Raw genomic sequence first — 17,636 nt, 5'->3', positions numbered from 1 at the left:
GGAAGGTGAGTTTCGGTCTATCAATTTGTTACAGGCTTCTTCTTTGATATGCTGATCTCTAATTACTCGATGTTCTCGACTGTGCGCAAAAACAGATGATGATTCGGACGATGGAGAAGGTTCTGAAAGTGGTGGAGAAGAGAACGATCACGATGAAGAAGAAGATGCCAATGGCGCGCGCGGACGAGGACACGGACGAGATGTGCTGTGCTTTTTTTCTGATTGCGGAGACGATGAGACATGCTTTCTACCAGCACCTTTCATTAGGAAACCAATCGCTGGCTGCGGAAATCGATCGTTGCCAGCTGCATGCAGGGAGCACAATTTCTGGACCGGAGGAGACTACTGCTGCATGCGTGGGAGGGTAGAATTGGAACAATCCACCAAAATCAGCTAACACGCCTTATATTTTGGGAAAAATGGAGGAGGCTTACACGCCTTATATATTGGGATGGAGGGAGTACTAAGATAAGATGGTACCTAGCTCTTGTTTCGAAGCCAAGGCCTCCATCCATTATCAATACCCCAACACCGACTAGCAATGTCCCAAAAAATGAATCCCCAAGTGGTGAAGATCTAGTGTCCCCTTAAAAAAACAAAAGTGATGATCTAGTGAAAGCTAATGTCGATGGTGCAGTTCTGAAAAGCGATGGAAAGATATCAGGTGCTGTTGTTATTAGAGATAAAGAGGGTCAGTACCTGGGATCCTCGGCTCTCTCTTTGGCGTATGACCTCTCCAAGTTAGCCAAGTTATCAGTGGCTGAAATGCAGTACCGTTTTACCTTAATAAGTACTAACAATAGAGATTGCAGTAAATAAATGATGCTATAAAAAGTAGCTTACACTTAAGAAAAGCGGTCAAGTAACCAGAGGGAATGGAATACATTACAGTAACATTTAAACAGAGTTCACACAGAAATGCAAACAGAGATGGTGAATAATAAATGACTGGCTTACAACTTCAGGGGAGGTGATTATGTAACCAGCACGTACTGATATAGTAATATCCATGCAAAATCTGGCACTTGAATACAACATGCAGGAGCAAATTATGCTTTCCTACTCATTTCAGAGATTCTTCAAATGAAAAGGGGATAAAGGTTCCAGTCAACAAAACTACCTCCTATACAATGAAAAGACAAGTGTCCCCCAATGGATAAAAGTTGCCTACGTATGCTTTCTCTACTTCCTTCTGCAGGCTTCAGACTCACTAAGAAGTACTTCCTCCGTTTTTTTTTAATTGACTCGGATTTAATACAAGTTTGTATTAAATTCGAGTCAATTAAAAAGGAACGGAGGGAGTAACACACATGACTACTCATGCATAGACTTGCTACATACATAATGTACTCCCTCCGTCCTATAATATACCCTATAATATAAGATGTGGTTGTAATAACATCTTATATATGAGAAGGATGGTGGAATAACAAATATCCTCCATATCCCATAGGCACATATAAAGAGAGTAAAAGCATGAGAAGATCATAAACTACGTTCATGTGAATAGTAGTTTGGAAAAGTAGAAAAAACATAAGAGGATCACCGGCATCGGTGATCAGGCGAGGGTGAATCCACGGTCAGTGCCAGGCTTCGTGACAGAGGCGGGACAGCGATACCATACTGCAAATTCGATAACTGGATAGCTATATTATCTCCTGAATACTGATGGATACAAACTTATGGCAACAGGAAGTCTAGAGAGCTCTTTGGTATGCAACATATCTTGGTCAAAAACAGGCAAGTTTGATTTCTAAGAAGTGGAAGTACATGGTATGTCAACCAATAGACAGCTATGGTCCAAACTCCATACTAAAACTTGCCAGACTAACTACACTAATATTCAGCTTTATTATGAAGTTAAGTACAGAGGCGCAGGATTCGCAACTCTAGAGAATCTTCTATTCTTTGTAAAGACATTCTCTGTAAGCATTATATCACCCTTGCCGATACTGCTCTTATGATGAATAGCGAAATCCTACACTGATTATCTCTGCAGGCATAATTTCCGAGGCTCTTACCAAAGCAATGCAGCAATCGGCATGATCATGCAGATGCTGGATCTCCAGTCCAGTAAGCATGGACCAAACTTGCAAAAGTTATTCCCTTTGCACTGTAATTGTCAGTTAGACAGTAAAATCAATTGCAACTGAACCGATAGCATTTGTCTGAGCTGTTTTCGTGCATGGACTTGAATGTACATCTCATCTTTTATCTGCAAATGGTCAAATTGCATGTTTGATCGATGTTATGACTCATTTCTCAGAACAATTTGAGTCAACCTGAGCACAACTGGAACGGGAGCTTCTGATGACAATGTGATACAGACTGGAAATATGCCATCATGCAGACTGCTTTGCTTGCAGCTGTATATGTTGGAAATGATGATTGGGCTCATGACTCGTGTTTGTATTGATTCATGGGAGGAAATTTTCCATGACATCATGGGCAATGGCTTGCTGCTGTAATACTGAATTTGGTCCCAACAGTCAACAACCCATTTGAATCTCACCAAAATGGAGTATGGCTAGCACCTGTTCATGGTCAGCAAGTTACTTACTGAAAAGTGATGAGCTGCGAGGAAACCGTCCATCTCCTGTCACTGCCATGGTCAGCCGTCATCGCAGCCATCAACGGTGCTTGACCCCGGGATCTTTGACAACCGTGCGCCCTTCATCACCTTCCTCAGCCTGTCCACGTCCTGCCATCTCCTAGCATCTGCATATATGTTGGACAGCACCACATACACGCCATGGTTGTTGGGGTCCAGTTTCAGCATCTCTTGCACAGCCCGTTCCGCGACATCAACGTCACCATGGTTCTTGCAGGCTGTAAGCAGAGCCCCCCAGATTGCAGTATCTGCCTTGCATGCCATCCCACGTATCATCTCCTCGGCCTCTGACAGGAGTCCACTCCGTCCGAGGAGGTCGACCATGCACCCATAGTGCTGGATGCTCGGAGTCACCCCGAAGTCCTCCATAGACGCGAAAACTCTGCGGGCCTCGTCAAGCTGCCCCATGAGGCAGTACGCTGACAGAACCCCAACAAGCGTGGTCGCATTCGGCGGCACGCCCTCCCGTCGCATCTGCTGGAACATCGACAGCGCGTCATCGCCGTGCCCATGGTGCGCCAACCCATAAATCAAGGCGTTCCACGTTGCTGTGTGCCGCTCCGGCATCCCCTTGAACACCTTTACCGCTTCATTGATCGCTCCATTCTTCGCGTACATGTCGACCAACGCCGTGCCGAGGATCACCCCCATGGGCGCCGCCATCCCCCTCCGCTCCATGATATCGTGCACGCGCCGCCCCATCACGAGCCCGCCCGACTCCGACCGCGCGCACGCGGACAGCACCGACGCCAGCACCACGGGGCCGGGCTCGAACCCCTCGTGGAGCATGTCATCAAATGTTCCCATTGCTTCCTGGTACCGCCCGTTCTGTGAGTATCCCGAGACCATCGTTGTGTACACCACCGTGCTCCGCTCCGGCAATTCATCAAACACCTTCCGTGCGACACGGACGCGGCCGGCCACAGAGTAGGCCCGGACGAGGCCGTTAGCGACGTAGGTGTCGCGATCGAGCCCCTGCTTCACGACGAGCGCGTGGACCTGCCTGGACACGGGGAGGGGAAGGCGGGCCGAGGCCTTGAGGAGGAACGGGAAGGTGTGCCGACCAGGAGAGTAGGAGGATCTGCCGGAGCGGCGGAGCTGAGAGAAGAAGGCCAAGGCGGAGGCGGGGTCGGGGGAGGATGCGAGCGCGCGGAGGGAGGTGTTGAGCATGAACGTGTTGGGGGCGTAGGGGAGGGAGGAGAGGAGGCTGAGGACGGTGGCGGGAGGGGAGAGGGCGGCGTAGGCGTCGAGGAGGCGGGAGGCCGCGAAGGCGTCGGAAGCGAGGCGGCCCGAGACGAGCATGGCCGCGTGGACGACGGTGAGACTGCGGAGAGTGGAGCAGCGGTCGGCGAGGAGGGAGAGGTTGAGGTGGCCGCGGCCGGCGGCGGCGGCGCCGCCGCGAAGAGGTGGCGCGGGCATTTGCGCGTGTTCGAACCGTGGAAGTTGCGAAGGCGTCGGCCATTAACAGCCATCGCCGTCGGTACGATAACATGGGCCGGGCCATATGCTACGCGATGGTAGGAGAATCTGCATCTTTGGAAGCCCTGGCCCAGTATAATCTACGTGAGAGGCCTACAGCTTCACATCCGCCAAAAAAACAAAGCCTTCTCTGCTTCAAATTGTATTTGAAAAAACAAATAACAGCTGCAACATTTTAATCCTTCTTGAATCGTCTTCATCCAGAATATCTAATCAAATCAAATAGTGTCCAGAGCAAGGCCATGTTCTGTATCCCGGTTTTATTCGACACAAAATATATACTCTCTAGTCTCTACCACTCGGCTGATTCTTGCACAGCCACCGAATTCATGGCAAATATGTACAGCTACAGAGCACACCGCACCATCTAAAAAAAGAGAAAAAACAGCACGCTAGCTCGACAGAGCAATCGACCACAAGCTATCATATATTATCATCTTACAACAAGTTCCTTCAGAAGACTGAGGACAACTGAACAGCAAAAAACCAGCACAGCCCAGCTTCATCTCAACTCTGTATCATCATAGGCAGGCTTGGTCGTTGATGCGTCGGGAGCAGGCGCACTGCAAGCTATATACTATGTGCAGGAGCCACTGGCCATTGCCCATCAGGACGAAACCTGGTCATCGCTGGGGGTTCATTCATCAGCGTGGCAGGCTAGGATCGCGGGTTTCTTCAGCCAGTACTGCACGAACCTCTGCCGCGCATAGTCCATATAGTCGAAGTCGATATCATTGACGTGTTCCTGCACACAGGATGCACGTTCAGTTAGATTGGATGAGCATTGTATTCCTCCTCACTGTATGGAATCGGTGACAGTCTGACAAAGATCGTGCAAAAGAACCCACCGAGATTATTCCCCAGAGGCCCCAGAAGAGATGGCTAGCAAGCGCGTACTTCTCGATGTTGTTCAACAGATCCTTGACCTTCTCTGCGTCAGGTTCCTCGCCATCTACAGGTGGCGGAATCAGGCACAAGGATGCAATGGTGTGAAACAGATAGCTCTAGAAAATTCTGCATCTGTTGAACAAGAGGATCATGAAAAGCTTTCTGCTTACCTGAAGAGATCAGGTAGGTCTGCACAAACCTCTTCCGCTCATCGAAATCTGTCGACAGCAGGAGCAGTAAGCAACGGTGACTACACAGTGTAGCCTGATCAACATATCTAAAGATAGAAATTAACAGTGCACAGAAAGCAGTAGCTTTGACAAACAACAGCCATGCAAAATACCTGGATATTTTGTGTAGTCCAGTAGATGAGGCTCTTCTGAATGGTAGTCCGCGGCCATCTCGCAGAAATGGTTTGCTATGTCATAGGCAACTGGGTTAAAGCTTGAATACTCGTAGTCCTGTAGATGCACAAAGATAAACGGTAAGACCGGGAGATGTATTTTCCAGCTAGCATTGACTCAAACATACACCAGGTAGCAATAACTTACAATGATGGTCAGTGCTTTGGTCTCTTCATCAATCATGATGTTGCCATACTGGAGATCATTGTGGCAAAATCCTATGCACTGGTCTTCCCCTGAAAATTCACTCTCCAATGCAGTGATCTCCTTCTCCAAGCTATCCAAACGGAACTCTTTCGCTTCGTCAGAGGGGCACACACTCTTGGCAGTTTTGAGCCAGTTTCTATGAAAGATAAAGATGTGTACTCTCCAGTTAGAATTTAACTTCGATGGTATGTTTAGTTTTAGGAACAGTGTAATACAAAGATAAGTAGGCGAGTTAGAAAAATAATTGCGCAACTGAAGATTCAGCAGTACCTCAATCTATCCCACAGGAGAAAAGATTTTGGACCTGGCATGTCAAGGTTGTGGAATTCCCTCAATTTGGAGGCTATAGTAGCTGAAATCTCTGGATCACGCAGGTCAACAGCTGAAAGTGTCTGAGAGGAATATATTCATCAGTTTATTTTCTGTATATTTCTTCGTTCTGCTAACATATCTCCTGCCAAAGCAAATCCGGTGACTTAATGCAATATCAGCATGTCTATGTTCCATCCATTTTTAAATAGGATCGCAGAACATGATGCCTTTGAAACTGGTACAACCAAATGCAGAATAAAGAGTGATGTTCCCACCCTACCAATTATTCTCTAAACTAATAAAATTAGAGAATGCCCATAGGCCACATCTACTTTGTTCTGAAAATAATGCCCCTCCATGTCATGTCATCTATCCTACTTAGTCAAAGACGATCACGTTCTTCTCATTCATTAATTCAAAAGGCATTTTGACTTAGTCATGTTGAACAATTGAGCCATCCAGCCTGTCCTAGCGAGGTAAATAAATACACAAAAATTATTCCGTATTCTTTGCAGCCTGCCCTTTGTACGTGGAGATATGGAAAAATTGAAGCGCTGAAATATAGAACAATTTTATTAGTATTTTATATTACAGGTATTAGATATCTTCAAGCTGCAGAAAGTCAAATAATGACAACAGCATGGGAACACTACAGATACTAGATATCTTGAAGGAGCAGAAATGTCAAACAATGACAACAGCCTGTTGTTAGCCTGATGAGATAGAGCCAAGTATTTATAAGCTATCGAAAAAGCACTTTAAAATGCAGCATACGGGTACAAGGCTACAGAGTTATGTACAGTTTAGTCAACAAGAGAACATGAACTATGGTAACTTGTAGTACTGAATTGGACATTGACCGAAGACTTTTGTGAACATCTTGGATAAGATTCTAACTAAGGGTCAAACGTTGAAACTTCAGATAATATATTCTACACTATAGATGGATGAAGATTTCAAAGAATGAAGAATTAGTGTACGTCGATACATTCAATAAGCATTCTGCTCTGCTACGATTGATGCAGAGGGCTGCCCCTTTTTGGAAAAAAAAGAAAAGCTGCTACCCTTGATGGTGTTACGTTCGGCTCCGAATTAACAGAACAAATTTATGGATCCCAAATAATCCAATCTACCCATTCAAATGTAATCCAAATAACCCAAAAAGGAATCCAAGAAAGGTGTGCCTGGGAAAGAACAGAAGGCGTGGAAAACAAGAACGATCTCCTAGAGAAACAGACAAGTGCAGGATCGAACAAGACAAGACAGAAAAGGAAGGGAGGTTGCGCACCCTGGCGTGGATGAACTCCTCGAGGCGGCCGGTGGGGAAGCGGCCGAGGAGGCGCGGGCCCTGGCCGTGGCGGGACATGCACTCGAACGTGCGCACCTCGTCCTCCCGGTCGAAGAAGAGCTCCAGGCCCTCCCCGTACACCCGCATCAGCACCTTCCTGTACTCGCCCTCCCCGGCGGTGAGCCAGCGCACCTGGTACACCTCGTTGGTCATGGCGCCCTTGAGCGGCACCACCTCCAGCGCCCGGAAGTCGGCCACGTCCGCCCACTCCGCCGCCAGCTCGTGCAGCAGACTCCGCGCCTCCTTCGGGATGCCCCGCGCCGCCGCCTCAGCCTCCCCCGGACTCTGGCCCTCGATCGCCACCATACCCGTCGATCGAGAGCAGAAGGAATCTTCCGTGTCCAGGAATGGCGGGGAGAAGGGATCTGCGCGCGCGCGTGCTGGAGAGCGGGACCGTACTCGGCGCGCGCGTGTGGTTCTTGGTTTCCACGGGGATCCAGGGAGGGGCTCCGTGTATAAATAGACGGTTTGTTTTGCTTTCTGTTATTTTGCAGATTCGTCCTCGAAAGTTGGATTGCGTTTTTGTAGGTCCCTCGTTTGTCAAGAAGTGAGCAACCAGTCAAACCCAGATCCTGTTTTTCTTCTTCTACAAAATGCATCATGTTTTTCTTTATACGAAGAAAGCAACGTGAGATGATGGGAATCTTATTCGTGAAATGTGCATACATTGACAAATTTGCATCCACACGAGTCTCACCAAAATAAGATTCTCAAAGTTAATGGGGAACTAACTGATTCACCCTCCAAGTTGGAACTAGCCGGTACAACTCCCCTCTTTGGTAAGCAACCAGTTAAACTCGGCTCATTTTTTTCCTCTTATAAGGGTCATGTTTTCCTTTATGATAAGAAAGCAACATGACACAACGGAATCTTATTCGAGCAAATGTGCATACATGATAAATCTTGCCTCCACCGAAGTGTTGTGCCAAAATCAGTATGGAGACTAAACTCCGATCTCATCCTCGTCTTGTCCTCCAACAAACTGTCAAGTTGCTTGATGCTTGCCCTCATTGACCTAGTCACAGTGCTGAGTTTCGGAAGGCTTCACTGCCGGTAAACTTCCTTAGACGAATCATGCATGGAGATTGCTAAATAAATCTGATGGGATTTGGTTATGCGCACCCATGTTTTTTCAGACCGTTCGGTTTCATGAGGGAGCGGCGTGAAGCTCTGCTATCTGTTACCATGATGGAACATTCCTTTTCGTTCCATGGTAAAGTCAGAGACGGGGAATGGCATGAAAGCCGAGATCTGAGGACTAGTAATGGTGGTTTGAGTCTTCGCTTATGAATAATTTGATTTCCAGATGTTGTCTTGAGGGCGTTTATGCTACTACTACAAGGGCTGCAACGGGAAATTTTCCTTTTAGCTTATTCTTCTTTTTCTTAGATGTCGCATCTGTATTGCCATTAAGGTATTGCTTTGTTGTAGAGACTGGGTGCAATTGATATATTTGCAATAGTAATATATTCCTTTTATTAAAAAAAACTATCAAGATTGGTCGAAAGAGAAGGACAATATGAGCCAAGCTTGTGACATTTTCAAAGAACATACAAAACTTTAGCCGATAGACGGTCGAGGTGGACAAACTGCATGATTACTTCTACTACCATCCAATTTTTGGCAAATCTAAAACATATATTTATGAACAAAATGAGTACCATATTTAAAATTATGAAGGCGCTAGCAATTATCATGTTGGCAGGATTGATGAGCACCTCATGTAATAGTAAAGATATCCATGAACACCACACCTAGCCTATAGACTATACCAACAACTTACATCAATCGAGCATCTCCCAACTTGAAGAGGTTGGCTTAGCCAAGGAAAGCAGCTAATTGGTCCGACATGCATGTGGATACACAGCCTAGCTAAGATTCTCCATTGACAAATCCCCGAGTAAGATTCCCGTCTCTATCTTCCAACTATAGCATGATGCGACTATTTAACATCCTCCAAATTAAGCTGGAGCACATCTTATTTTCTTCGTAACCAAAGGTGATCCGTGTAAAAGCGCCGGTCCTTGCTGTCTACAGGTGCCACTTGGTGGCTACAATTTCTGCCGTCCACATTGTCGCTAGGGATGCCACCTAAGCAGGGGATCCCTTGTGGGCCGTGGTTGAGATTGACATATCTTTGGAGTCTTCTCTGTAAGCTGTAGGCCCAAGAGTACACTGGCACCCATTAGGCCTCCTGACTCGCAGTTTGACCAGGATTTGTTCAGAATTAATCTCCAAAGAAAACCATGCCCAAATGGGTTTCTTACCCAAAAAGTCATAAAAGACAGAAATGGGTACAATGCACATATAACATACTGTGGCAAATCCTTCTCACGAGTGCGAGTTTTTAGCCTCAAAATCTCTTGTAGATCACGACAGGCTGCCATATTTACAACAACAGAAAATTAATTGAGTAAGCAGCAACCTCGCATAAACCACAAGCTCACCATTTTCTGATCATATGTTTTCAAAGAAATGGAACTGGAACTAGAACCAGACAGCACACATAGAACAAGAAAAGAAACTGAAGAGACCATAAGACCAACACTACTAGTCGTCATACACAAGTAACTCAAGGGACACACAAATTTACAATGCACTTTGGTCCATCACCATCAGTAGATACATCCAAACAAGATCAAATATCCAAACGCAGGATAGATAAAGCTGAGCAAACTGGTAATGACCAACGATCGGCCAGTAACAGGTAGGTAGTACTACTAGCAGTTTTTAGGTTTCTAGCAATAACCTGAAGGTCACATGCTGCTGTAGAATATGCAGTCAGCCTGGCATAGATGTGGCAAATATTCAGAATTTTACACTTGTTGCCTTGTAAGATCGTCAACTGAAACTAAAGCTACTAGCCTCCCCTGTCTCAATGTACTTCCTCACCCATGCAAATTGCACAAACTTCTCGCCATTTCAGTGGTAACATTTGCCTTCAATCATCCACCAGCTTTGTCTTGACTCTTGAAATAAGAAGAAAAGTCTGCTCTCCCAATCCAATGCTCCTTCCTGTCATATGTACAGCTTCGACAACTTGAAGTACCAGTGCTCACTGCCCTCCCTAGTCTACATGAGAATGAACACAGCTACTGAAACAACCAAGGACGCAACCAAAAGTCTCAGCGGTACCACCCTTTCTGAAGCACTCAGGATCTGCACTGGAAACACGCATCCTCCCTGCGACGCATTTGCTGTTACGATCTTCGCAAGCCCTCCAAAAGAACATGCCCTGACATCCTGATCCATTGTTTGGAAGTAGATGTTGAATGCGTACGATATGTTACCGTCATGGCTGAGACCATTGCATGAGGACCCATACCCCAGCGGCGTGCAATCTGCATTCGAGCACGCGTAGTTTACAGAGGCTGGCAGCTCTCTGTATTTTTCCTTGGCATCCTTGTTGAACACACACCACTGTGATGGCAGGTATTGCACTCCTTCAACTCCAAGCAGATAGCTGTTCTTGCCATTTCCACTGAGATCCATAGAGAACTTTGGTTTTCCATCGTAGGTGAATAGTCCCCAGTGGCGTTCAAAGCGCCCAGGCAGCACGCTCTTCTGGTTCTCATCAATCAGTGCAAATAGGTAAGCGTCCATGCGACCAGGCCTCAGAGGCGTCCCAACATTTTTGGCTAACTTCTTCAGAAAACCATCATAGAACTTCTGCGCGTATTTGACATTAGCCCTCTTGTCGCCATCTGTTGGCCAGCCAATCTCACCAACAATTATCTTCATGTCAGGCACACCAGCTTTCCTTAGTGACCAAACAAGAGTATCGAAGTTGGCGTCGAACACATTTGTGTATACCATTCCTTTGTCATAAACTGGCTTGCTTCCACCATCAAAGAAGGAGAAATTGAGCGGGAAGTTTGGGTTCTGGTATAGGCTAAGATATGGGTATATGTTGACAACAAAGGGTGCATCATTCCTCTGGAGGAAATTGACAATAGTAACCATGAGGGAGTTGATATCCTTGCGGAAATTCCCAGCAGATGGCACTGGATTGTTCTCAGGGGAGTTGTAGACATCAGCATTCAGGGGAACGACTGCCTTGACCTGTAAACCAGACTCATCTAGAGCTCTTTGAATGTTCTTCAATGCGGGAAAGGTAATGTTGATGAAGCTCCCATTGTAGCTCTTAAGAAAAGGTTCGTTTCCGACAGCTACATATCTGAAAAATAAACATAACCAGTATGAATGTAACATTATTTATAACAGAACAGGGTCACAACAGGAGTATATGAAGTTGGAAATAGGTAGCTTAAAAAACGTTATGCGCAACATGTTCCCAAAATCATCTAAATATTCTCAGATTACACTGTTAATACATAAGCACTTGAGCATTCTAGCTGCTAGGTAGAATGCATCTGTCCTTGTGCATCACAAAATACTAATACTACCGATGTCCATAAAAGGATGTCGCAAGCTTGTTTAAATTTAGATGCATGTAGACACTTCTTAGCATATAGATACATCCAAATTTAGACAAATCACCAACATTTTTTTATGGATGGAGGGAGTATTTGTCTAGTTTTCAACTGTCATGTTAAGGGAAAATACAAAATGCTGTAGCATAACTGTAGGATACTTGGTGCATATGAGAACATTGTGACAACATAAGAAACAAAGTAGAACCTACAAGCTAAGTGTGAGTGTGTGACAAATGCAGCTTCACCAACATCACTATAGCACGTGCCGCAAAAACCTAAGAGGTCTATAATCTGAAGTCCAGAAATACTGCAGCAACACCATACTGCGGGAAAGGTAATGTTGATGAAACTGCCATTGTAGCTCTTCAGAAATGGTTCATTCCCAAAAGCAACATATCTGAATAATAAACATAACCAGTACGAATGTAACATTAACCAGTACGAATGTAACATTATAACAGAACAGGGTAAAGCAGGACTACAATATTAAGTTGGAAATAAGTAGCGTAAAAAAATAATATGTGCAACCTGATCCTCAAATTCATCTAAATATTCACAGATTACACTGTTAACACATAAGCAGTTGAGCATGGTAGTTGCTAGGCATCGTTGTGCATCACAAAACACTAATATTTGTCTAGTTTTTAACTGTCATGGTAAGGGAAAATACAAAATGCTAGCTGTAGCTTAAATGTAGGATTACTTGGCGCATATGAGAACATTGTGGCAACATAAGAAACAAAGTAGAACCTACAAGCTAAGTGTGAGTGTGTGACAAATGCAGCTTCACCAACATCACTATAGCACGTGCCGCAAAAACCTAACAGCTCTATAAACTGAGGCCCAGAAATACTGCAGCAACACCATACCCAGTGGTAATTGTTCGTCCATGCTCTCACACAAAAAGCCTTGCAAGTTGTCACAGCAAAAAAAGTTCACATGGATGCAAGATAAAAACAGTTTAACTGAACCATAGAACCTTATTTTATATCTGACACTATTGTGCATGAAACAAGTGGTATATCTCACGAATGAACAACGTATCCGAGGCTTCAAGCTCACAGAATGCTTAATGTATGACCTCAAATCCTCAAACCAGTGTCAACAGCATGACCATTGCACCAGTCCCGCATGCATGAACCAAAACAGAAGCACATCTCTCAGTGTAACACTCAATCGAGCACTCCTCGATGCGCCGATGCCCAGTACACGCAACTCCAACCCCTAGTGAGGCATTCGGCCGAGCATTATATATGCGCGCGAACGAACCGCGTCCCAATCGAGCAGCGCCACGCCGCCACCTCGAAAAAAATGCAAGCCTTTCGGACGAGCTCGGAGACAGCGTGTCTCGCCGCGCGATGCTATCGAACACAGTTCGCACGGAGCGCGAACCACAAGCGTGCGTGCGCGGCACCCTGGCCTCACCGCGGAAACCACGGCGAGCGCGTAAGGCGATGTAGTACTGGTGGGGGGTGGGAGAACGGCGGTGGGTGCGTTACCTGACGTCGACGCCGTCTTGGATGTTGCGTGTGACGTTGTCGCGGACCCAGTCGCGGGCGCGTCGGGGGTCGCGTGCGACGGAGCGGAGGTGGTCGTTGGGGACGGCGAGCATGGCCTGGAGGCCGGAGCCGGCGAGCGCGGAGACGGTCCAGGGGTCGGCGTCGAAGAGCTTGACCCGGTCGACGCCGTTGGCCGCCAGCATGCGGACCACCGCGGCCGGGTGCATCGGGTGCGACATCATCGTGCCCCAGTTCACCCCCACGCCGGACGCCGCCGCGGAGGTGCGCGGGAGCGCGGACACGGCGGCGATGGCGAGGACGGCCGCCGCGATCATGGAGGCGGCGGCGGGCATGGGAGCGGAGGCCTGGGGGCTGGGGTTGTGGCGGTGGTGGCCGGTGGCCGGTGGCCGGTGGGGGGTGGAAGCGGCGGTGCGAGTGTTGGGGTTTTATGGCAGTGGCGAAGGAGGCGAGGAGGAAGTGAGGAACAGCTGTACATTTCTTTCGGAAGAAAAAAAAAAGGAGAAGACGCGGCCGAGAGGTTTAATTAAGGCTCGCTGGCAGGTGGGTCCGCGCTTGGGTTACACGCAACCAAAGCAGTAGCCAATAGGAACAGAGTAGTGGGAAATCAAAGTCAAGTTCCCTTCGGTGCAAAAAAGAACTCGTACTGAATGTTCTCCCAAGAAATAAAAAGAAACAAACATTTCGAAGGTAGTTCTATCTCCTTTTCTAGAAATGTCACTTCATCTTACAAATATGACACATATCCTAGGAAGGAGGAGTGGGCAATATGTAATAAGGGTATTTTACCCTTTTTTTTGCGGGTAAAACTAGATCTTTATTAAGCAAAAGGGGTTACAAGGCGCTCCAATTCCAGCTCCTGGAGAAACACAGGAGGACCAGAACCGAACGATAAAAGAGATTGGCGCTATATCCTTACCCAGTTAGCAAGACAGTGACTAACCCTAACTTGCCTACGATCCACTTTTACAAAGTTGCAAACACGAGTAAAACTAGCTAAATTCTTAATCCTTGTGATAATATGCAGGAATGTCGAACGGTCATGCGCTGGATTCTTCAGAGCTGATATGAGTTGTGTGCAATCAGAGTCGATAAGTATTGGTAGCTGACAGTGCTGGATGGCAAGGCCTAAACCTTCAGAGCAAGCCAATAATTCGGCTTCAAAAGCTTCCTCACAAGAATTAATAAACTGGCAAGCTGAAAAAATAACTTCGCCTGTATCATCCCGCAGTACCATGCCGATTCCTGCTGTGCCATCCTCTGCACGGAAAGATCCATCAATTGTTAACTTAACCCAGCCTGTCGGGGGCTTAACCCAAGGAACATCAGGTGCCTGCTCCTTAATTGGAATAGGCCCGGCTTGCGAATCTGGGAAGAGTAACGGTTGTTTCCCTTTCAGAATCTGCTCCGTGGAGAGCTCCTTGATATCACGAAGTGTTTTGGCGTAGCTGCACAAAAACCTCTTAGACCCTTCCACTGATGGGAGTGGTTTGTCATGTGTTATTTCATTCCTTGCATACCAAGCCCTCCAGGCCACCAACAGTAAACAGTCCACCATATTATTTGGAATCTCCATCACAATCGTTCTAAACCAAAGGGGTGAAGAAACTTGAAGCTCTTTAGCAGATGGTAGATGCCAACATGTTCGCATCACATTTCATAGATTCCTGGCATGAGGACAATGACAGAGGGCATGCGCTACATCCTCCATATCATCTTCACAGATTTTGCATCGACCTGAAACCTTCATATTTCTTCTCAGTTTGTTTGTTTCCGTAGCAAGCGCATTAGACGCAGCACGCCACGCGAAGGTTTTCACCTTAGGAGGAACCGAAGAGCCCCAAATTTTGGACCAACATGGATCCTTCTCTCTCCGAGTGCTAGAGGATCCGTATGCACACTGTTCTGGTAACTCGCTAAAAGCTAGCTTGTAAGCTGATCGCCGAAGCCATTATTTTGGCTAACAATGACACCGAAGCTATTGTGTGGACTAATGGTTTCTCTAAGTGTATACACAGGTAGATTGCAAGATGGTGTGAAACCCCCCATTTGATGCCCACAACAAGCGATGGTGTTCTAGCTCTTTTTTCTATTGCTTTATTCTCGAGTCAATAGGAAACACCACACTATTAAGAGAGGCGGTCTCGATGAGCTCATTGTGGATGTTGCCTCAGCCATACATACACATCCTACCACCATATTGATCCATCACACATTTCTGAGAAGTTTAGTTTTTAGAGAAAGCATCATTTGAAAATAATCTGGCGAGTTTTGGCACAGGTTCCGGCGGCACCAGCTCTACCGTCGGAATAATTCAGGTCTACCTGAATTTTTACGGTTTCACCGGAGCGCGGTACTATAAGCGTTTCCGGCTAATCCGGAAACATTCCGGCGGGCCGGTTCGGAACTGGCACACGGTCTGGCACGACCGGAACCGTTTCGGTCCAGGCAGCCGTTCCGGCGGGCCGGTTCGGAACTGGCACACGGTCTGGCACGACCGAAACCGTTTCGGTCCAGGCAGCCGTTCCTGCTGGCCGGTCTGCATGTCGGACCGTTCTGGCCGGGAAACCGGCTGTGTCGGTTTGTTGCTGGTTTGGCTCGTAGGATTTTTTCCAAACGGCTCTTTTTCTCCTTGGACTATATACCCCTTCTTCCAGCTTGAGAGGGTTAGGTCAACCATTCATTTCACATCCTTGTGCTCTCTCTCTCTCTCTCACACCATTGTTGAAACACCAAAAAGTTTGGATCTTTCTTTCTACCCACCCAAAGCCAAATCCCTTTTGTAGAAAGCAAGATGAAGTACCGATCTTCGTTTCCACCAAAGAAAATCTCATTCCCCCTTGAGTTCATCGAGAAATCTTGTTGCTCTTGTGTTTGTGGAAAAGATTGAAAGTGCATGGAGCCCCCATGTGTGGTTTTGGTAATTAATGACAATCCCTATGGACTAATGTTTGCATGGAGTTATATTTGTAGGAGTTGTCCATAGGCAATGCTTGAACCATATGTTGGCTTCAAGGCAGGGGCGGAGCTCCCCTTTGGGCAAGGTATGGCACTTGCCCTACCTTGATTTTTGGCAAACAATCAAGTATATATATGCATATATGGATATACCATCAGTTTTGTATAGTTTTTGAAGGGAAAACAAAAGAAAAATATGAGTTGGATCGACAGGAGGAGAACAATCAAGTAAGCAAACGAACTGGGCTTATGCTAGCTAGGCCGCACGTGGTTGACGGAAACCAAACGTCCGTGTCTTGTGATTCGTTCGCTCCGATCATGAGAAGGACCAGCGATCGTGATTCGTGCCTCCTGAGTCACTTGTTTCGTCTACTCGTCTTCGATGGTCGACGCGAGTCAGGCCAGACGCCCAGACGCGACTTTCGCCCAGGAGACCAAGACTTGTCTTTGATCGTTTCACTGTGCCTTCGGCTGCCCCCGTGCATTGGCTGCTTCCACCCGACGAGATCCCTCCGGCTCCCCCGCCCCCCGGCCAAGCCGTCCTGCCGCGCGCCCCTAGTACTGCAAATCACGCGGGTCTAGCTTCTAGGTTTTCTGGAGACCGCAGAGCTGTTTTTTATTTTGAATATGTTGCTATTACCATAGTAATGGGCGACTATGCTTACCATCATATAAACTAACAGTTTATTCTTTTGCGTTTAAAATTTCGCCCGACCTCAACTTTTTTTCGTCCTCCGCCACTGCTTCAAGGTTGCAATAAGAAGAAATTGATGGAGGATATAAAGTGTCAAGTATGTCTTAAAGATGAAGATGAAGTGAGCCCTCAAGTTACTTCAAGACATCAACATGATGAAGAATGAAGAAATGAAATGCAAGTTCAAGGCGTAGCCAAACTCGAAGAGATCATATGCTTGAAGCTTGCCATCCATATGGTGATCATAGATATGTGAAGATGCGCTGAAGAAGAAGCTCTCTCATAGTGGAGTATGGGGGAGCATTTCGCATGACTTCATCAAGCAAGCACAATCAAGAAAGACGTTCCATCTTGTTGCGGTCAAGACCGTCATCATCAAGCTCAAGTGGAATGCGCAAGGTTAAGGTTTGCTCTTGATAGGGTTTCTTTCTCACCGGTCTCATGGTGTAGTTGTAGTTTAGTTGTCGTACTATCAAGAGGGCTCTTGACGTGGGCATTACCCTTCGGGTAACCAATGTTGCTCTACCCTATGCGGTCCAGCTGGAGGCCCATGAAGGTACCCGATGGCAAGATGGGCCACTAGGACGGTGCGGCGGAAGATTACTTGAAGTACAAGACACGGAAGAAGCCAAACAAGGAAAGTTTAGAGATAGATCTACTGTAAACCTACTCGTACTCGATTAGACCTCTCGAGACCTGGCCTCCTATATAAAGGCCAGGAGGGGGGCTATCGAGGGGGACAATCAATCTTAGCAATATTAGCCAGCAGAAGCTTAGAACTA

At 46.7% G+C, this 17,636-nt stretch overlaps 3 protein-coding genes across 3 annotated transcripts; all 3 read right to left on the bottom strand.

Moving 5' to 3' along the window:
• Positions 1 to 1,341: 1,341 nt before the first annotated feature.
• LOC127325519 (pentatricopeptide repeat-containing protein At5g56310-like) lies at positions 1,342 to 4,063 on the bottom strand. The gene has a single exon (XM_051352319.2). It carries the CDS (start codon positions 4,028 to 4,030, stop codon positions 2,612 to 2,614), a length of 1,419 nt encoding a protein of 472 aa, XP_051208279.1. The 5' UTR covers positions 4,031 to 4,063; the 3' UTR covers positions 1,342 to 2,611.
• A 270-nt stretch (positions 4,064 to 4,333) lies between these two features.
• On the bottom strand, positions 4,334 to 7,657 carry LOC127325528 (probable choline kinase 2). Its single transcript, XM_051352326.2, has 7 exons — positions 7,190 to 7,657; positions 5,860 to 5,981; positions 5,530 to 5,725; positions 5,322 to 5,439; positions 5,149 to 5,196; positions 4,939 to 5,042; positions 4,334 to 4,835 (listed from the first exon to the last, which is right to left on the bottom strand). The coding sequence occupies exons 1-7, from the start codon at positions 7,553 to 7,555 to the stop codon at positions 4,728 to 4,730; spliced, it is 1,062 nt and encodes a 353-aa protein (XP_051208286.1). The 5' UTR covers positions 7,556 to 7,657; the 3' UTR covers positions 4,334 to 4,727.
• Positions 7,658 to 9,799: 2,142 nt separating this feature from the next.
• LOC127325542 (glucan endo-1,3-beta-glucosidase 8-like) lies at positions 9,800 to 13,600 on the bottom strand. The gene is made up of 2 exons (XM_051352337.2): positions 13,185 to 13,600; positions 9,800 to 11,426 (listed from the first exon to the last, which is right to left on the bottom strand). Exons 1-2 carry the CDS (start codon positions 13,535 to 13,537, stop codon positions 10,322 to 10,324), a joined length of 1,458 nt encoding a protein of 485 aa, XP_051208297.1. The 5' UTR covers positions 13,538 to 13,600; the 3' UTR covers positions 9,800 to 10,321.
• Positions 13,601 to 17,636: the final 4,036 nt, after the last annotated feature.

Source organism: Lolium perenne, chromosome 1 (assembly GCF_019359855.2).
Source record: "Lolium perenne isolate Kyuss_39 chromosome 1, Kyuss_2.0, whole genome shotgun sequence".
Classification (NCBI taxonomy): domain Eukaryota; kingdom Viridiplantae; phylum Streptophyta; class Magnoliopsida; order Poales; family Poaceae; genus Lolium; species Lolium perenne.
This window is presented reverse-complemented; position numbering and strand designations above follow the sequence as displayed.

Coding starts and splice junctions, on each gene's coding strand:
- LOC127325519 (XM_051352319.2), bottom strand. CDS start 4,030: ATGCCCGCGCCACCTCTTCGCGGCGGCGCCGCCGCCGCCGGCCGCGGC.
- LOC127325528 (XM_051352326.2), bottom strand. CDS start 7,555: ATGGTGGCGATCGAGGGCCAGAGTCCGGGGGAGGCTGAGGCGGCGGCG. Junction 5,982..7,189: donor AGGAGTTCATCCACGCCAGG/GTGCGCAACCTC, acceptor TATTCCTCTCAG/ACACTTTCAGCTGTTGACCT. Junction 5,043..5,148: donor GACCTACCTGATCTCTTCAG/GTAAGCAGAAAG, acceptor CGCCACCTGTAG/ATGGCGAGGAACCTGACGCA.
- LOC127325542 (XM_051352337.2), bottom strand. CDS start 13,537: ATGCCCGCCGCCGCCTCCATGATCGCGGCGGCCGTCCTCGCCATCGCC. Junction 11,427..13,184: donor CAAGACGGCGTCGACGTCAG/GTAACGCACCCA, acceptor TTTATTTTTCAG/ATATGTAGCTGTCGGAAACG.